Source organism: Lutra lutra, chromosome 13 (genome assembly GCF_902655055.1).
Source record: "Lutra lutra chromosome 13, mLutLut1.2, whole genome shotgun sequence".
NCBI lineage: Eukaryota > Metazoa > Chordata > Mammalia > Carnivora > Mustelidae > Lutra > Lutra lutra.
In genome coordinates, this window is record NC_062290.1 from 5,463,835 (window position 1) to 5,482,953 (window position 19,119).

Consider the following 19,119-nt stretch of genomic DNA (forward strand, 5'->3'; position numbering starts at 1 on the left):
TCACTTAGCATAATACCCTCTAATGAGCAATTATTCTTAATACAGGAGCATATCTAAATTTGGGAGAGGAACAGAACACAGTCTGAAAAGGGTCCCAATTATTAATGCACATACACAACAAAGTATAGTATCAAACTCATAAAACGTAGTAATGAGATTCTAACTGCCTGTTAAAACAATTGTGCAAAGGTCACTGGCTTAAAAACATACTGATGCATTCATCACGCTCGTTAACTATGCCTCTCACTAAACTGAACTCACTCGGTACGAAGAGATAGGAAAATCCTACATTCCTACCCTGAAGCTAGCAGAAAATAAGACCTGTAAGTTGGTAAGTTCAATAAAACATTAACAATGATAAGAAAGATAGTATATGCAAAATATACTGAGGCACAGGAGGGAATAGCATTCTGTCTAGTTCATAAAACGAGATTTCATTTAAGCTGTATCTTGAAAGACCAATATACGTAGACCCTCTCAAGAATCTGCAGGTGGTTTGGTTAAGAGTCAGACTGCAGTTCCTAGGTCTGTGTGCAGGGTATCCGGGATACCATGAGACAATCTTCAAGAGACAATATCAAATAAATACAGTGATATATAGTATCTGTTAGACACAATGTAAGTTATTAGCTCAGGCAGTTCACAGCTATATTAGGCTGTGACTACATTTATTTATTTATTTATTTATTTTTCTCCTGCTGTTTTTTTTTTTAATTTTTTTATTTTTTCAGCATAACAGTATTCATTATTTTTGCACCACACCCAGTGCTCCATGCAATCCGTGCCCTCTACAATACCCACCACCTGGTGCCCCCAACCTCCCACCCACCACCCCTTCAAAATTCTCAGATCGTTTTTCAGAGTCCATAGTCTCTCATGGTTCACCTCCCCTTCCAATTTCCCTCAACTCCCTTCTCCTTTCCATCTCCCCTTGCCCTCCATGCTATTTGTTATGCTCCACAAATAAGTGAAACCATATGATAATTGACTCTCTCTGCTTGACTTATTTCACTCAGCATAATCTCTTCCAGTCCCGTCCATGTTGCTACAAAACTTGGGTATTCATCCTTTCTTTTTTCTTTTTTCTTTTTTTTTTTTTTTACAGCTTTATAAACATATATTTTTATCCCCAGGGGTACAGGTCTGCGAATCGCCAGGTTTACACACTTCACAGCACTCACCATAGCACATACCCTCCCCAATATCCATAACCCCACCCCCTCTCCCAACCCCCTCCCCCCATCAACCCTCAGTTTGTTTTGTGAGATTAAGAGTCACTTATGCTTTGTCTCCCTCCCAATCCCATCTTGTTTCATTTACTCTTCTCCTACCCCCTCAACCCCCCATGTTGCATCTCCTCTCCCTCATATCAGGGAGATCATATGATAGTTGTCTTTCTCCGATTGACTTATTTCGCTAAGCATGATACCCTCTAGTTCCATCCACGTCGTCGCAAATGGCAAGATTTCATTTCTTTTGATGGCTGCATAGTATTCCATTGTGTATATATACCACATCTTCTTTATCCATTTGTCTGTAGATGGACATCTAGGTTCTTTCCATAGTTTGGCTATTGTAGACATTGCTGCTATAAACATTCGGGTGCACGTGCCCCTTCGGATCACTACGTTTGTATCTTTAGGGTAAATACCCAGCAGTGCAATTGCTGGGTCATAGGGTAGTTCTATTTTCAACATTTTGAGGAACCTCCATGCTGTTTTCCAGAGTGGTTGCACCAGCTTGCATTCCCACCAACAGTGTAGGAGGGTCCCCTTTCTCCGCATCCTCGCCAGCATCTGTCATTTCCTGACTTGTTCATTTTAGCCATTCTGACTGGTGTGAGGTGATATCTCATGGTGGTTTTGATTTGTATTTCCCTGATGCCGAGTGATATGGAGCACTTTTTCATGTGTCTGTTGGCCATCTGGATGTCTTCTTTGCAGAAATGTCTGTTCATGTCCTCTGCCCATTTCTTGATTGGATTATTTGTTCTTTGGGTGTTGAGTTTGCTAAGTTCTTTATAGATTTTGGACACTAGCCCTTTATCTGATATGTCATTTGCAAATATCTTCTCCCATTCTGTCAGTTGTCTTTTGGTTTTGTTCACTGTTTCCTTTGCTGTGCAAAAGCTTTTGATCTTGATAAAATCCCAATAGTTCATTTTTGCCCTTGCTTCCCTTGCCTTTGGTGATGTTCCTAGGAAGATGTTGCTGCGGCTGACGTCGAAGAGGTTGCTGCCTGTGTTCTCCTCGAGGATTTTGATGGATTCCTTTCTCACATTGAGATCCTTCATCCATTTTGAGTCTATTTTCGTATGTGGTGTAAGGAAATGATCCAATTTCATTTTTCTGCATGTGGCTGTCCAATTTTCCCAACACCATTTATTGAAGAGGCTGTCTTTGTTCCATTGGACATTCTTTCCTGCTTTGTCGAAGATGAGTTGACCATAGAGTTGAGGGTCTATTTCTGGGCTCTCTATTCTGTTCCATTGATCTATGTGTCTGTTTTTGTGCCAGTACCATGCTGTCTTGATGATGACAGCTTTGTAATAGAGCTTGAAGTCCGGAATTGTGATGCCACCAACTTTGGCTTTCTTTTTCAATATTCCTTTGGCTATTCGAGGTCTTTTCTGGTTCCATATAAATTTTAGGATTATTTGTTCCATTTCTTTGAAAAAAATGGATGGTACTTTGATAGGAATTGCATTAAATGTGTAGATTGCTTTAGGTAGCATAGACATTTTCATAATATTTATTCTTCCAATCCAGGAGCATGGAACATTTTTCCATTTCTTTGTGTCTTCCTCAATTTCTTTCATGAGTACTTTATAGTTTTCTGAGTATAGATTCTTAGTCTCTTTGGTTAGGTTTATTCCTAGGTATCTTATAGTTTTGGGTGCAATTGTAAATGGGATGGACTCCTTAATTTCTCTTTCTTCTGTCTTGTTGTTGGTGTAGAGAAATGCAACTGATTTCTGTGCATTGATTTTATATCCTGACAATTGACTGAATTCCTGTACAAGTTCTAGCAGTTTTGGAGTGGAGTCTTTTGGGTTTTCCACATATAGTATCATATCATCTGCAAAGAGTGATAGTTTGACTTCTTCTTTGCCGATTCGGATGCCTTTAATTTCCTTTTGTTGTCTGATTGCTGAGGCTAGGACTTCTAGTACTATGTTGAATAGCAGTGGTGATAACGGACATCCCTGCCGTGTTCCTGACCTTAGCGGAAAAGCTTTCAGTTTTTCTCCATTGAGAATGATATTTGTGGTGGGTTTTTCATAGATGGCTTTGATAATATTGAGGTATGTGCCGTCTATCCCTACACTTTGAAGAGTTCTGATCAGGAAGGGATGCTGTACTTTGTCAAATGCTTTTTCAGCATCTATGGAGAGTATCATATGGTTCTTGTTCTTTCTTTTATTAATGTGTTGTATCACATTGATTGATTTGCGGATGTTGAACCAGCCTTGCAGCCCTGGAATAAATCCCACTTGGTCGTGGTGAATAATCCTTTTAATGTACTGTTGAATCCTATTGGCTAGTATTTTGGCGAGAATTTTTGCATCTGTGTTCATCAAGGATATTGGTCTGTAGTTCTCTTTTTTGTTGGGATCCTTGTCTGGTTTTGGGATCAAGGTGATGCTGGCCTCATAAAATGAGTTTGGAAGTTTTCCTTCTATTTCTATTTTTTGGTTATTTATTTTTTAAAAAGATTTTATTTATTTATTTGACAGAGAGAGATCACAAGTAGGTGAAGAGGCAGGGAGAGAGAGTAAGAGGGAAGCAAGCTCCCTGCTGAGCAGGGAGCCCGACGTAGGACTCGATCCCAGGACCCCAGAATCATGACCCAAGCCGAAGGCAGCAGCCCAACCCGCTGAGCCAACCAGGAGCCTTTTTTTTTTTTTTTTTTTTTTTTTAAAGATTTTATTATGTGACTACATTTATTTTGATGATGTTACATCTTTGTGAAGGTGGCTTTTTAGGAGTTGTTGTAGAAAAAGTGTCATGTGAAAATCAATGTGGAACAGGAAATGTGGGTGACTGTACCCAATCTGACTCCAAGGTCTGAGAAACTGTACAGTGTCCAATAAGCACAGACAATCTATTAGCAAAAAAGTGTTTACAAATCAAAATAAAATACTATTTTTCTTTCCATTTACGTGTATTACTTTTTGAAAATGCTACTAGGATTTAGACCTAACTACCTAATAAACAGAACATCTGGTATTTCTTTTAACGTAGAGGTGCTGTGGTAAAAGTACGGAGACAGTAAGAGCTGAGTAAACTAAGAAATAATGCCAGAAATATTCAGCAAAAGACCTACATGCCATCATGTGGTAGACGCCAGTGGCTGGTTAATGCCACATCTATTTCCATCCTCATTCTCCCTTGCCCACTTCTACCATAAAGGCTAGGAAAATCCTAAGGTAGCTAATGAGACATAAAGATGGCCAACCAGGGGCACCTGGGTGGCTCAGTGGTTTAAAGCCTCTGCCTTCAGCTCAGGTCATGATCTCAGGGTCCTGGGATCGAGCCCCGCATCGGGCTCTCTGCTCAGCAGGGAGCCTGCTTCCTCCTCTCTCTCTCTCTCTGCCTACTTGTGATCTCTGTCAAATGAATAAATAAAATCTTTAAAAAAAAAAAAAAAAAGATGGCCAACCAGATGAAGTGGAAGATGGCTGGAACAGGTGGGGCTACTGCTGAGAAACCTTTTGCTTTCCTGATCAAAAAACCAAATATGCCCTATTTCCTCCTTTCTTCTTGACTCAAACACAGGAGTAATGCTTGCAGCTCAGAAGCTACCTGAGGCCATGAAGGAAAGACCAAATGTTGGAAAGACCAAATGCCCGCAGCAACTCACCTTTGGATTTCTTGCTAGCAGAGAAAATAAATTCTACCTAAACCACAGTAACTTGAGTTTTCTGTTAGTTTTGGTCAAAAGCCTTTTAATGACAGACTTTGGAATTAATCCTATGAGGGTCCACTGAAGATTCCCTACGGAGTTCAGAAAAAGACTGCTTTGTTTACCGATGTGTATCCACTAGTTAGAACAATGTCTGGCCTACAGCAGGTATTTCATAAGTATTTGCTGAATGAATAAACTGAATTAGAAGGCATAAAATAACAAAGGCAATGAAATCAGGTAAAAGACTAGAGCAGAGTCCAGAGAAAGACTATAAAGGCTAAAACTAGTGAGGACACAGAAGACTAATCAAACAATAAAAGGAGGATCCTTGGGAGCCTTTCTAGGTACCAGGAAATCCTAGTACGTGGGCTATGCAAAATACAGTTATATGTTAACTGTATTTGACCGAGAGCATGCATCATTTAAAATCCCCAGTCGCTACCCATCCACACCATTACCTGTACATCAAAACTTAAAGGAAAAAAAAAAAAAAAAGGACTCACCAGGATACTGTTTTGCTGTTAGCTCTAGTTTATGGGACAGCAGCATAGCTCCGGTGGTGTTATCTATTGTATAAACCTGTACAGAACCACTGCGAAAAACAAAAAAAGCCTTTAATGAAAAAGAAAATACAAATATAGAGAGCATTACTGTGGAACTGTTACGTTCTGCTGGTAAGAGCATAAACTAGGCTAAACCCATTTTGTAAATGATTTGCAGTCTCATAAATCTGAACAAATGCATATTTGTAACCCAGTAAAAATTTCCCTCTAAATATATCCCAGGAATATTCTTGTCTATGTTATCAAAAGGCATGCACAATGTTCACTGTAGTACTGTGTATAAACGCCCAACAGCCGCAGCAACCTGAAGTGTCCAGCAAGAGAAAGGAAGCATAAACTGTGCTCTGCTCGTACAGCTGTCTAGGACAGCAGCGACAGGCATTAAAACACACAGCCAGGATATACATATGTAGTATAATTCTGCGTCTATTCAAAAACATTCAAAACATAGTAAATACATTTGTGGTAAAAATGCAATAAAGAGCTAATGGACACACCATCTCTGGTGGAAAAGGAGGGATGTTAAATGAGGGGGACAGGGCACCTGGGTGGCTCAGTCGTTAAGCGTCTGCCTTCGGCTCAGGTCATGATCCCAGGGTCCTTGGATTGAGGCCCACAGTGGCCTCCCTGCTCAGTGGGAAGCCTATTTCTCCCTCTTCCACTCCCCCTGCTTGTGTTCCCGCTCTCCTTGTCTCTCTTTGCCAAATAAATAAAATCTTCAAAAAAATTAAATAAATAAAGAAGAGGGGGAAGCTGGGGCTGCATCCACCCTGGTAATGCGCTATTTCTCATGCTGGATAGTAATTTACAGATTTTCATTATGTTTTCTACCCAATACCATTTTTGTATCTACACACATGGCATATGTTATTTTGTGAAAGTGGTATATACAATGATTTCATTTAAGAAATCTTTTTTTTTTTTAAGATTTTATTTATTTATTTGACAGATCACAAGCAGGCAGAGAGGCAGGCAGAGAGAGAGGAGGAAGCAGGCTCCCTGCTGAGCAGAGAGCCCGATTCGGGGCTCGATCCCAGGACTCCGAGATCATGACCTGAGCCGAAGGCAGCGGCTTAACCCACTGAGCCACCCAGGCGCCCTCATTTAAGAAATCTTAACAAGGGCCAATTTTAGGAAGGGCCAGAAACCAAAACAAAAACTTTCTAATACTACTTCTAAGCTACATTTCAAAATTGACCTAATGATGATCACAAAAAATACCATTTTTGCTTATGGAACTATTTTCAGATCAAAATCTAACATTAATGTTCTGACCCACATCCAGCCAGGTCAGCTCTTCTCAAGGATCAGGACTGGGGCTCAGTAAAACACCTGCGCTAAGAGGCCACATGAACTTACTGCACAGCTCACTGATGCTGTGGTTTTCAATCTGTTTCCTCTCTCTTTCATTCTGAATAATTTCTCTGGCTATGTTTTTCAGGTTTATTATTCTTTTCTCCTACAATGTTTGATTTGGATCTCTTTCTGGATCTTCCATACTGAATACTCAAGAGAGACCCTCTCCAGCACTCTGGAGTGCCTTCTTTGTGCCACTCTGTTGTCTCTGGCTGGCTGTCCCGAGTCCTAGCTGCTTTAGTCTCCCCAGATTTTCACTTCCCTGTAACTCAACCTAAGCAACCTGCCAGGTTCTGTCTCTCCAGCCTCGTGCCGCAGCCTAGAAACTCTCTCAAAGTAATTAAAGCTGAGATATTCGTAGAGTTTTATTTCCTATCTTTCAGGGACCAGTGTCCTTTGTTGCCTGATGTTCTCAGTCTCGAACTCATATTGTCTTACTCTTCCATATTTTTGTCCATTTTCTCCCTGACGTGGGAGAGAGAATCTGGTTTGTCATTCCAGCTTAGTCAGAAGCCAAATCCCTGGGAATAGGTATTGCTCCAGGCTACCTGCCCAATTCGACACTGTGCTGAAAGACAGCACTAAGTGGCCCACAGGTTTTTGTTTTGCACCTGGCAACTGTCAAGCGGGAACTCTGGGTTGCTGAGCTCTAACGAGTCAGTGAGGAGAGTCCACGATTTCTAATGCAAGAAACAGGAGCTAAGTCAACACTTGCAAAGACTGACAGCTAACCTTTTCCGTATTCTTTAAGGCCTATATTGGTTTTTTTTTTAAATTTTTTATTTCTTTTCAGCGTAACAGTATTCATTGTTTTGGCACCACACCCAGTGCTCCATGCAATCCGTGCCCTCCCCAATACTTATTTGTGGAGCATAACAAATAACATGGAGGACAAGGGGAGATGGAGAGGAGAAGGGAGTTGAGGGAAATTGGAAGGGGAGGTGAACCATGAGAGACTATGGACTCTGAAAAACAATCTGAGGGTTTGGAAGGCCTATATTGTTTAAATTATTTTTATTTCCACTTCTCGTTCACCCATTATAAGAGAAAAATATTTCTTTATGCGTAAGACACCACTCATTAATCTCAAAGCAAAACAAGCTCTCTCTATAATAGAGATATGGCTACAATCACAAATGACCAAATTTAGTATCACTAATACAAGGACAACTTAACCTTATTTCTGCACGGTGCCACAGGTGCTGCACATAACACCACATGATAAAAATGTTTAACCATCATCTGGTCAAACCTCCCCACCCCTTTTCTTTTTTAGGATTTTACTTATTTATTTGAGAGAGAGTGACAGAGATAGTGAGAGAGCATGAGCAGGGAGGAGAGGGAGCAGGAAACTCCTCGCTGAGCAGGGAGCCCAACGCGGGGCTCGATCCCGGGACAGGTAAGTTGTAAGACTGATCCCCTTGCAAACTGGCATCCTAGACGAAAGTCAGCTTCTTACAGAACTCGAAGGACAGCAGCTACAGTTGAGTGTTCAGGGCAATTAATCCTGAAAAGAGCTGGAAGACCAGACCTAGAAGCCACTGGTCTGTTCTGTCACACAAGGACAATCACAAAACCTCCACCCCAACCCAGCATCACCACCGGCCCACCAAAAAAAAGGTCTGGTACTCTCCCAACTGATGAAAAGTGAGATGACAAAGGCCGAAGGCGGAGATTCCACCTTCACTGCCCTGGGGAAGAAGCAGAGAACCTCTGGTGGGCTCTCCCATCTGGCCCTAGCAGCCCTGAGAGGCCGCCCTGACTGCAGGCCGTGTGGGACTACCACCCCACTGCTCCTGTCAGATGCTCACATGTCTGACTGGATTGGCTCGGCAAGAACCAGCTTCAAGGTTCCAGTTATGGCTGGTTTAGAGGAACTAACTATGAGGAAACGAGACATTTAGAGTGCCGGACATTCTATAAACAACTGGCCTGAACTCTTAAAAAGTTGATGTCTAGGGCACCTGAGTGGCTCAGTCGTTAAGCATCTGCCTTTGGCTCAGATCATGATCCCAGGGTCCTGGGATCAAGGCCCACATCGGGCTCCCTGCTCAGTAGGAAGCCTGCTTCTCCTTCTCCCACTCCCCTTGCGTGTGTCCTCTCTCTGTGTCTCTGTCAAATAAATAATATCTTTTTTCTTTTTAAAAGATTTTTATTTATTTATTTGACAGAGATCACAAGTAGGCAGAGAAGAGGCAGAGAGATAGGGGGAAGCAGGCTCCCCAGTGATCAGAGAGACTGATGTGGGGCTTGATCCCAGGACCCTGGGATCATAACCTGAGCCAAACAAAGGCAGAGGCTTTAACCCACTGAGCCACTAGGTGCCCCCAAATAAATAAAATCTTTAGAAAAAAAAAAAAAAAAGAGTTGATGTTATGAAAATAAGAAAAAGGTGTATGGGTTGTTACAGGAAAAAGGCAACTACATGGAAACAATAACCAAACACAAATCATTAATTTTGATTGACTCTGGTTAAAACAAGGAGCTATAAATGAAATTTTGGTGACAACTGGGTTAGTCTGAGTATGGATTGAGAATTAGATCTTATTTGGGATGTATCATTAATTTTCTCATGTATGACAAAGACACTGAGTTATGTAAGAAAATGTTCCCCCTTTATTTATAATCCAAGAAACAATATAAATGCCCATTAAATAACAAATCAGATAAATTATGACATATTCATATACTGGAAAACTATAAATCAATCAAAAAATGATTTTTGCCACTGGCAAACAGCATGGATGAATTTAACAATGCTGACTCAAAGAAGCAAGAAGACCCAAAATGTATTTAGAATATGATTCTATTCCCATAAAGTTCAGAATCAGGTAAAACTGAATTACGCTCTTTAGGATCGCATGCAGGGGTGGTAAAACTATAAAGACAAGGAAACGATCGTCACAAAGACAGAAAATTGGTTACTTTTAAGTGTGTCGGGAGATGGGAGTTGGGATTTAGGAAGTAGTGGGGCTGGCTCACAACACTATTTCCTAACCCAGTTTGTGAACAGATGGGTGTTTGTAATATTTGTAAAACTGAGTATTTGGACTATGCACTTTCCTCTAAGTATGTTTTTACTTTATAATATGAAAGTTAAAAAGGATATTTTAAATTTTTAGCCAATTTATTTGACAGTAAAATGAAAGATACCAATTCCTGGAAAAATCTAACTTGTCAAAATGACTTAGGAAAAGAGAAAAATCTAAACCTTAAATTTACTTTTAAAACTGAATTGAATCAGTAATCAAAAAATTCCCACAAAGAAAATTCTAGGCTCAGATAGCTTCATTGACAAATTCAAACAGACATTCAAGCACAGAAAGAGAGGAACAGGTCTTCAATTTGCTTTGTGACACAAGTAAGAAAAAAAATTACAGGCAAAATGTGCTAATAAACATAGATTTAAAAAATCTAAACAAAATGTGACCAAATCAAATCCACAAATAAGAAAAAAAATACACTTTTCTTTATTATACTGAGCTGAATTTACTTCTATTTCTGCGTTTATCTCCTGAGAAGCAGTATGTAGGATTCACCACTTCACAGATTATGGAGTATGATTTATAACATGTATTACTTACACTAATCAAAATATTGTGATACTCAACTTGATTTAGCTAGAAATAATAATAGATGTATGTTCTACAGAACCACTAAGTCTCATTTTGAGGACAAAATAAAATTTCGTATTCAAGAGAGTTTTGCAGCTAAAAAAGCACTCTACATATTGAAAGGTATTACTATTAAGATTCTAATATAATCTTTTTATTTGAGCTAAAATATAAACTTGATAAAGTCAGTTATCTTATTCTTTTCTAACATATCCCAAGTGCTTAGAATTATGCCTGGTGCATGAGAGATGCAAAGATACTTGTTGAGTGAATAATCTGTACTCACTCAGTATTTTACTTCTAAAACTTGCACTGTCAGAATTAAAACAAGAAATTGATCCTATGTGTGAGCTTTAAATTTGTTCATTAAGGCACATCCACAAATTCAAAGGCAATGTCAATACTGATGTCTTAAAAGGGATTTTTATTTAAATTCTACTTAGTTAACATATAGTGTAGTATTATTTAAATTTTATTTTAGTTATTTACATTTTATTTATTTTATAGATTTTATTTAAATTCTACTTAGTTAACGTATAGTGTTAGTTTCAGTGGTAGAATTTAGTGATTCATCAGTTGCACACAATGCCCAGTGCTCATCACAACTGCCCTCCTTAATGCCCATCGCCTGTCTAGCCCATCCCCCCACCAACTTCCCCTCCAGCAACCCTGTTTGTTCCCTACTGTTAAGAATCTCTTATGGTTTGCCTCCTTCTATTTTTATTTTATTTTTCCTTCTCTCCCCTATGTTCATCTGTTTTATTTCTTAAATTCCACATAAGTGAAATCAAATGGTATTTTTTGGGGCACCTGGGTGGCTCTGTCAGTTAAGAATTTGACTTTGGCTCAGGTCATGGTCTCAGGGTCCTGGGATGGAGTCCTGTGCCTGCTCCAGCAGAGAGTCTACCTGTCCTTCTCCCTCTATCCCTCCCCCTGCTTATGTTCTTTCTCAAGTAAATAAAATCTTTTTTTTTTTTTTGAAGACCTCATATGGTATCTTTCTCTGACTGATTTTGCTTAGCATAGTATACTCCAGTTCCATCCATGTCATTGCAATTGCAAGATTTCATTCTTTTTGATAGCTGAGTAATATTCCATTGTACATGTATACCACCTCTTATTTAGCCATTCATTACTTAATAGACATTTGGGTTCTGTGTTTGGGTACTGTGGATAATGCTGCTATAAACACTGGGGTGCATGTGCCCCCTTCAAATCAGCATTTTTGTATCCTTTGGATAAATACCCAGTAGTGCAATTGCAGGGTCATAGGGTAGTCTTATTTTTAGCTTTTTGAGGAACTTCCATACTGTTTTCCAGAGTTGCCACACCAGTTTGCATCCCTAACAACAATGTGAGAGGGTTCCCCTTTCTCCACATCCTCACCAACATCTACTGTTTCCTGAGCTGTTCATTTTAGCCATTCTAACTGGTGAGGTGATATCTCATTGTGACTCTGATTTGTATTTCCCTGATGAGTGATGTCGAGCATTTTCTCATGTGTCTGTAAGCTATCTGTTGTGTTCTTTGCAGAATTCTGTTGTTTTCTGCCAATTTCTTAACTGATTTTTTATTTTTTAAGTGTTGAGTTTAAGTTCTTTATAGATTTTGGATACTAGCCAGAAGGAGGGATTATTTTTAAAAAAGAAAAATAGGGGCGCCTGGGTGGCTCAGTGGGTCAGGGCCTCCCTCTACCTTCAGCTCGGGTCGTGATCCCAGAGTCCTGGGATCAAGCCCTACATCGGGCTCTCTGCTCAGCGGGGAGCCTGCTTCCCTTCCTCTCTCTCTGCCTGCCTCTCTGCCTACCTGTGATCTCTGTCAGATAAATAAATAAAATCTTAAAAAAAAAAAAAATTCTTCCTAATCCTCTTTTAAGTAATAAGGAACTTAAATTTAGGCTGACTATATCTTTTCAACTTGTAACTCAAGTTATAAGTTCCTACCACTGAAGAAAAGCTCACCTTTAAAGCTCACCTTTAAAATACTCAATATTCTAAATCCTTAGATCTGTTTGCTTCAATCTAATAAAATGCATTCAAATATTACATTAAGGCAGATTACTAAATTATGATAGGCATGAAAAAGTTTACAAGTATATTTAGAACACTTTATGTTTAAAAAATATGTAAAAATATATTTTTTAAAAGCCCATTATTTTTGACAATGACGCTTAAAATGAAGTCATTTCAGGGTGCCTGGGTGGCTCAGTGAGTTAAACCTCTGCCTTCAGCTCAGGTCATGGTCTCAGGGTCCTGGGATTGAACCCCGCATTGGGCTCCCTGCTCAGCAGGGGCCCTGCTCTCCCCCTCCCCCTCTGCCTGCCTCTCTGCCTACTTGTGATCTCTCTGTCAAATAAATAAAATCTTTAAAAAAAAAAATGAAGAAGTCTCTATTAATTACCTTGCACAACCAAATGCCATGAGTCGATACTTGTTATTTACTGCTACACAAGTTCCATCAACAACATCTTGTGGCCAAACTCCATGAAGCTGCTATAATAAAAAACAATAATGAAGGTTTTAAAAGTCCAACTAAACTGTAATCAGTATAATTTTCCTTCAATAAACATACTGTTTCATTCAACAAGTACTCAATAAGTGAAACTATTAAGCTTATATGTTATTTTGTTTTGACTATAGAAAACAGAGTAGATTGAGCTCTACCATCTGTTTTTTATTGGTCAAATCAAGGATGTCTTAGATTAAAAATTCTAAGGCAAAGATCATCATGACTATTAGTTTAATAAGCACAAAACCACAGCACACTACAATATAGCACTTTATTTTTGGATGATCACAATAGTAAACACTGTAAGATCCAATATAAGTACAGCTCTGTTTAACATAAAATACTGTAGACTTTATTTAATTCCCAAATGAGCTATATAATCAATTATCTAAACATGGCATATTTATTACCTTTTTTGTAGGAATTTTGTTTTTCAGTAAAACTACAAACTATTTTAGATGACAAAAAAAGTGGTAAAGGTAGCACTGAGCACTATTTCCCTGAACCACTGCTTAGATTAAAATTAACTGATTTCTGTAGCAAGTATTTTCCAGGTGCCCACTATTCACCCAGCACTGTTTTAGGTGCTAAGGATGTGGCAGGTATTCAAAAACGCCAAAATCTTTGCCTTCCATTTATTAGGAGGCTGTCAAGTTTAAAAAAAAAAAAAAAGTTGTACAGTGTTGTAGAGACTGATAAGTACTACAGAAAAAAATAATAAAGCAATCATAGGAAACAGTATGGGAGAAGGATACAATATTAACCAGTTTTTCCCATGCAGGTGTATTTTGAGGAAAGTACTCAAGGAGATATACCAAGTACAAAGGCCCTACTGTGTAGCATTTCTGGCATGTTCAGTGTAGATCAAAGAAGCCCATGCAGATGGAGTGGAGTGCAAGGAGGGAAGGAGAAGTAGAAGTAGATGAGGTAACAGATGTAAAACAAGGCCAAATTTACAGGGCTTTACAATACACAATAAAAACTTCCTTGGCTTTTCCTTTAATTTATATATAGGGAATCACTGAAGTATCTTCAATTTTTAATAAGTTTTCCATTATGAATAATACATTAGAGAAGAATACAAAAAGTCAAGACTGTACATCTCAGTAATATCCCAAAGTAGACACCTGTGGAATGAGCGAGCACTAAGGCCAAGAATTATCAGAATCTAAAAGCCCCCAACAGTGTTCCTCCTGATCAATATCCCCTCACCCCACAGAAGTAACCAATATCCAGACTAGATTGGTAATCACGTCCTTCTTTTCCTTTAGACGAAGAATATGCAACCATATAAACTCTAATTAAAATGGTCTATGTTTTTATTTTTAATTTTACATAAAATAAAATCATAGCACATAATCTTTCATGTCTAGCTGCTTTCCCTTAGCACATCTGTGAGAGTCATCAAGTCACCATGTATAGCCCTGCTGTTCATGCTCACTGTAACCTCACACACTGGGCTTAGCTCACTAGGCCTCTGCCCCCCTTGCCCGGTGATTCTTTGCAGACTTGCTAGCTCTCCAAAGCCTTGAGGCACATTTAAAAAAATTTTTCTCCAGCTTTTCTAGTTGTCTTCAGTAGGTCTGTCCTAATTATTTAGTACTATAAGAGGGTTCTGAACAGAAGAGTGGCATAATCTGACATACTTTAACACATCTGTTAAATGCATCAAAAATGCCAAACAAAATTTTTACAAAGCACCTAAATAATGCATATATATATGTGTGTGTGTATATATATATATATATATGTAACATATAAATAGGTCATTATTTTATTTTCCAATTACCAATAGTAAACATACATATTCCCCTAATTTGTATTTTCTAACTTATTTGATAATGCCCATCTGCTTTTCATTATTCTTAGTTTCCTGGAAAATTTTCTTTAACCAAATACTAATGAAAAATGATTAAAAGCTATGGGGTGCCTGGATGGCTTAGCCGATTAAGCAATTGCCAAAGGTCATGATCTCAGAGTCCTGGAATCAAGTTCTGCATTGGGCTCCTTGCCCAGCACGGAGCCTGCTTCTCCCTCCAACTGCAGTTTCCCCTGCTCGTGCGTGTTCTCTGACAAATAAAATTTAAAAAAAAAAAAAAAAAAAAAAAGATAAAAGCTGAGACTCAGAAATGAGTCACCTTTTCACCTCTCAGACTTTTGTTTTCAATAAAAACATTTAAATCCCAAACATAATTACAAATATACTTTGTAAAAAAATTAAATTCTTCAAAAGTTTATTTTTGTTTTTATATATTGACATATTACCACAAATGTACTATTTAATACTTCATGATGTGATAAAGATGATAATGAAAAACAGTTTTAGGAATACTAAAGCTGATACTACACAGAAAACAATATGCCCTTAAAAACTTAAAATCTGGGGCACCTGTGGGTGGCTCAGCAGGTTTAGCATCTGCCTTCAGCTCAAGTCATGGTTTAGGGGTCTTCAGATTGAGCCCCATGTAGGGATCCCTGCTCAGAAGGGAGAAGTCTCCCTCTTCCTTTGCCCCTCCCCCTGCTCATGCTCTCTTTCTCTTTCTAAAAACAAACAAACAAAAACTTAAAATCTTTTCCAGTTAAAGAGAGTACACTGAATATGAATACTTAGCTTCTCTAACTCTTAAAGCCCCAACTTTTCAAACAGAGAAGATTTTTTCAACAGCATAAACTGACAAGGACAATGAACGGGAGAGGAGGAAGTATGAGAAAATTTTAAAAGCTAGGTAGCATATGGATGAGTAGAATCCTTAACCTGCATTCAAGAATGTTGAGAAACAACTAAATTAACATTGTAGGATGCAAAAAAGGCTTGAGAATTGAGATTTCTCAGAAAGGCTAAACTAAAAGTAATAGGACTTTCAGACTTTTAAAGCCTGTTTAGGCAACAGCTGGGTTCCCATAATATCTTCCCAATCTGAGCAGCTAAGAAATACCTCACCTTCCCTCAAACAGAAAACTGGAGATTTTTCTTCAGAGAAAAACAAAATAGAAAACCCTAGTGGTCTCTGGACCGACCACACTGACAACACAGATAAGTGAATGCAGACCCTCTAATTTAACACCGCCATAACTTAAAACCCAGAATATTGGGCCAGCCAGATATATATTCTCTGGAAAAAACTACAGGACTCGGAAGTAGCAGCTGAGAGGACTTCAGGTAGCGGGAGATCAGCTAGATAGCTTATCTAAAGATTGCAAACACCTACAAATCCAACGGGAGATCGAAGAGAAGAAGAACAACAACTCTAGAAACAGAAAATCAACCACTTTCTGAAAGGTAGGACTGGCGGAGAAGTGAATCCAAAGCGACGGGAAGATAGACCGCGGGGGGAGGGGCCGGCTCCCGGCTCCCAGCGGAGCAACAGAGCACAAATTCGGGACTTTTAAAAGTCTGTTCCGCTGAGGGACATCGCTCCAGAGGCTTAACCGGGGTGAAGCCCAGGCGGGGTCAGCGTGGCCTCAGGTCCCGCAGGGTCACAGAAGGATTGGGGGTGTCTGAGTGTCGCAGAGCTCACAGGTATTAGACCGGGGAAGCCAGCTACAGAGACAGCCGAGGAGTGAGCTCTAAACTCGGGGTTACCTTGAACCGGTCGCGGGCTCGGTCAGCTCGGAGCACGGCCAGAGGCCAGGGTGACGGGAGTCATTGGGCGCTGTTCTCTGAGGGCGCACTGAGGAGTGGGGCCCCGGCTCTCGGCTTCTCCAGGCGGAGACCGGGAGGCCGCCATCTTCATTCCCGTCCTCCGGACTCTACGGGAAGCGCTCAGGGAACAAAAGCTCCCGAAAGCAAACCCAGCAAACCCGAGCGGATGACTCAGCGCGGCCCCGGGTAAGGGCGGTGCAACTCCGCCTGGGGCAAAGACGCTTGAGAATCACTACAACGGGCCCCTCCCCCAGAAGATCAACGGGAAACCCAGCCAGGACCAAGTTCACCTACCAGGAGTGCAGGTTCAATACCAAGGTGAGCGGCGGAATTCCAGAGGAGGAGAAAGCAAAGCACGGAACTCATGGCTTTCTCCCCATGATTCTTTAGCCTTGCAGTTAATTTAATTTTTTTTTCTTTTTCAATTTTTTTTTCTCTTCTTCTGCCAAATTTTTTTTAACTTTTACCCTTTTCTTTTTTAACGTTTTTTAACTAGTTTATCTAATATATATATATATTTTTTTTCTTTTTTATATTTTTTCTTTATTCGTTTTCTTTTAATTGTTTATTTTTTTTTAATTTTTTTTTTCTTTCTGAACCTCTTTTTATCCCCTTTCTCCCCCCTCACGATTTCGGATCTCTTCTGAGTTGGTTAAAGCATATTTTCCTGGGGTTGTTGCCACCCTTTTAGTATTTTACTTGCTCCTTCATATACTCTTATCTGGCCAAAATGACAAGGGGGAAAAATTCACCACAAAAAAAAAAAAAAAAAGAACAAAAAGCAGTACCAAAGCCTAGGGACCTAATCAATACAGACATTGGTAATATGTCAGATCTAGAGTTCAGAATGATTCTCAAGGTTCTAGCCGGGCTCAAAAAAGGCATGAAAGATATTAGAGAAACCCTCTCAGGAGATATAAAAGCCCTTTCTGGAGAAATAAAAGAACTAAAATCTAACCAAGTTGAAATCAAAAAAGCTATTAATGAGGTGCAATCAAAAATGGAGGATCTCACTGCTAGGATAAATGAGGCAGAAGAAAGAATTAGCAATATAGAAGACCAAATGACAGAGAATAAAGAAGCTGAGCAAAAGAGGGACAAACAGCTACTGGACCACGAGGGGAGAATTCGAGAGATAAGTGACACCATAAGACGAAACAACATTAGAATCATTGGGATTCCAGAAGAAGAGGAAACAGAGAGGGGAGCAGAAGGTATATTGGAGAGAATTTCCCCAATATGGCAAAGGGAACAAGCATCAAAATCCAGGAGGTGCAGAGAACCCCCCTCAAAATCAATAAGAACAGGTCCACACCCCGTCACCTAATAGTCAAATTTACAAGTCTTAGTGACAAAGAGAAAATCCTGAAAGCAGCCCGGGAAAAGAAGTCTGTAACATACAATGGTAAAAATATTAGATTGGCAGCAGACAGAGACCTGGCAGGCCAGAAAGAGCTGGCAGGATATATTCAGAGCACTAAACAAGAAAAACATGCAGCCAAGAGTACTATATCCAGCTAGACTATCATTGAAAATAGAAGGAGATTAAAAACTTCCAGGACAAACAAAAACTGAAAGAATTTGCAAACACTAAACCAGCTCTACAGGAAATATTGAAAGGGGTCCTCTAAGCAAAGAGAGACCCTAAAAGTAGTAGATCAGAAAGGAACAGAGACAATATACAGTAACAGTCACCTTACAGGCAATACAATGGCACTAAATTCATATCTCTCAATAGTTACCCTGAATGTTAATGGGCTAAATGCCCCAATCAAAAGACACAGGGTATCAGAATGGATAAAAAAACAAAACCCATCTATATGTTGCCTAAAAGAAACTCATTTTAAACCCGAAGACACCTCCAGATTTAAAGTGAGGGGTGGAAAAGAATTTACCACGCTAATGGACATCAGAAGAAAGCAGGAGTGGCAATCCTTATATCAGATCAATTAGATTTTAAGCCAAAGAGATGAGGAAGGACACTATATCATACTCAAAGGATCTGTCCAATAAGAAGATCTAACAATTTTAAATATCTATGCCCCTAACGTGGGAGCAGCCAACTATATAAACCAATTAATAACAAAATCATAGAAACACATCAACAATAATACAATAATAGTAGGGGACTTTAACACTCCCCTCACTGAAATGGACAGATCATCCAAGCAAAAGATCAACGAGGAAATAAAGGCCTTAAATGAAACACTGGACCAGATGGACAACACAGATATATTCAGAACATTTCATCCCAAAGCAACAGAACACACATTCTTCTCTAGTGCACATGGAACATTCTCCAGAATAGATCACATCCTCGGTCCTAAATCAGGTCTCAACTGGTATCAAAAGATTGGGATCATTCCCTGCATATTTTCAGACCACAATGCTCTGAAGCTAGAACTCAATTACAAGAGGAAATTTGGAAAGAACCCAAATACATGGAGACTAAACAGCATCCTTCTAAAGAATGAATGGGTCAACCAGGAAATTAAAGAAGAATTGAAAAAATTCATGGAAACAAATG

The 19,119-nt window shown here is 39.4% G+C and overlaps 1 protein-coding gene across 5 annotated transcripts in view; it reads right to left on the reverse strand.

Annotated features, from left to right (window-relative positions):
• The window catches only part of RIC1 (RIC1 homolog, RAB6A GEF complex partner 1), a 160,717-nt gene that overhangs the window by 40,149 nt on the left and 101,449 nt on the right, over window positions 1-19,119 (reverse strand). For all 5 annotated transcript variants that reach the window (XM_047700367.1, XM_047700366.1, XM_047700368.1 and 2 more), the window contains 2 exons: window positions 12,842-12,933; window positions 5,412-5,500 (listed from right to left, as the gene is read on the reverse strand). In XM_047700367.1, coding sequence (XP_047556323.1) covers window positions 5,412-5,500; window positions 12,842-12,933 — 181 coding nt within the window. The remainder of the gene's footprint in view (window positions 1-5,411; window positions 5,501-12,841; window positions 12,934-19,119) is intronic.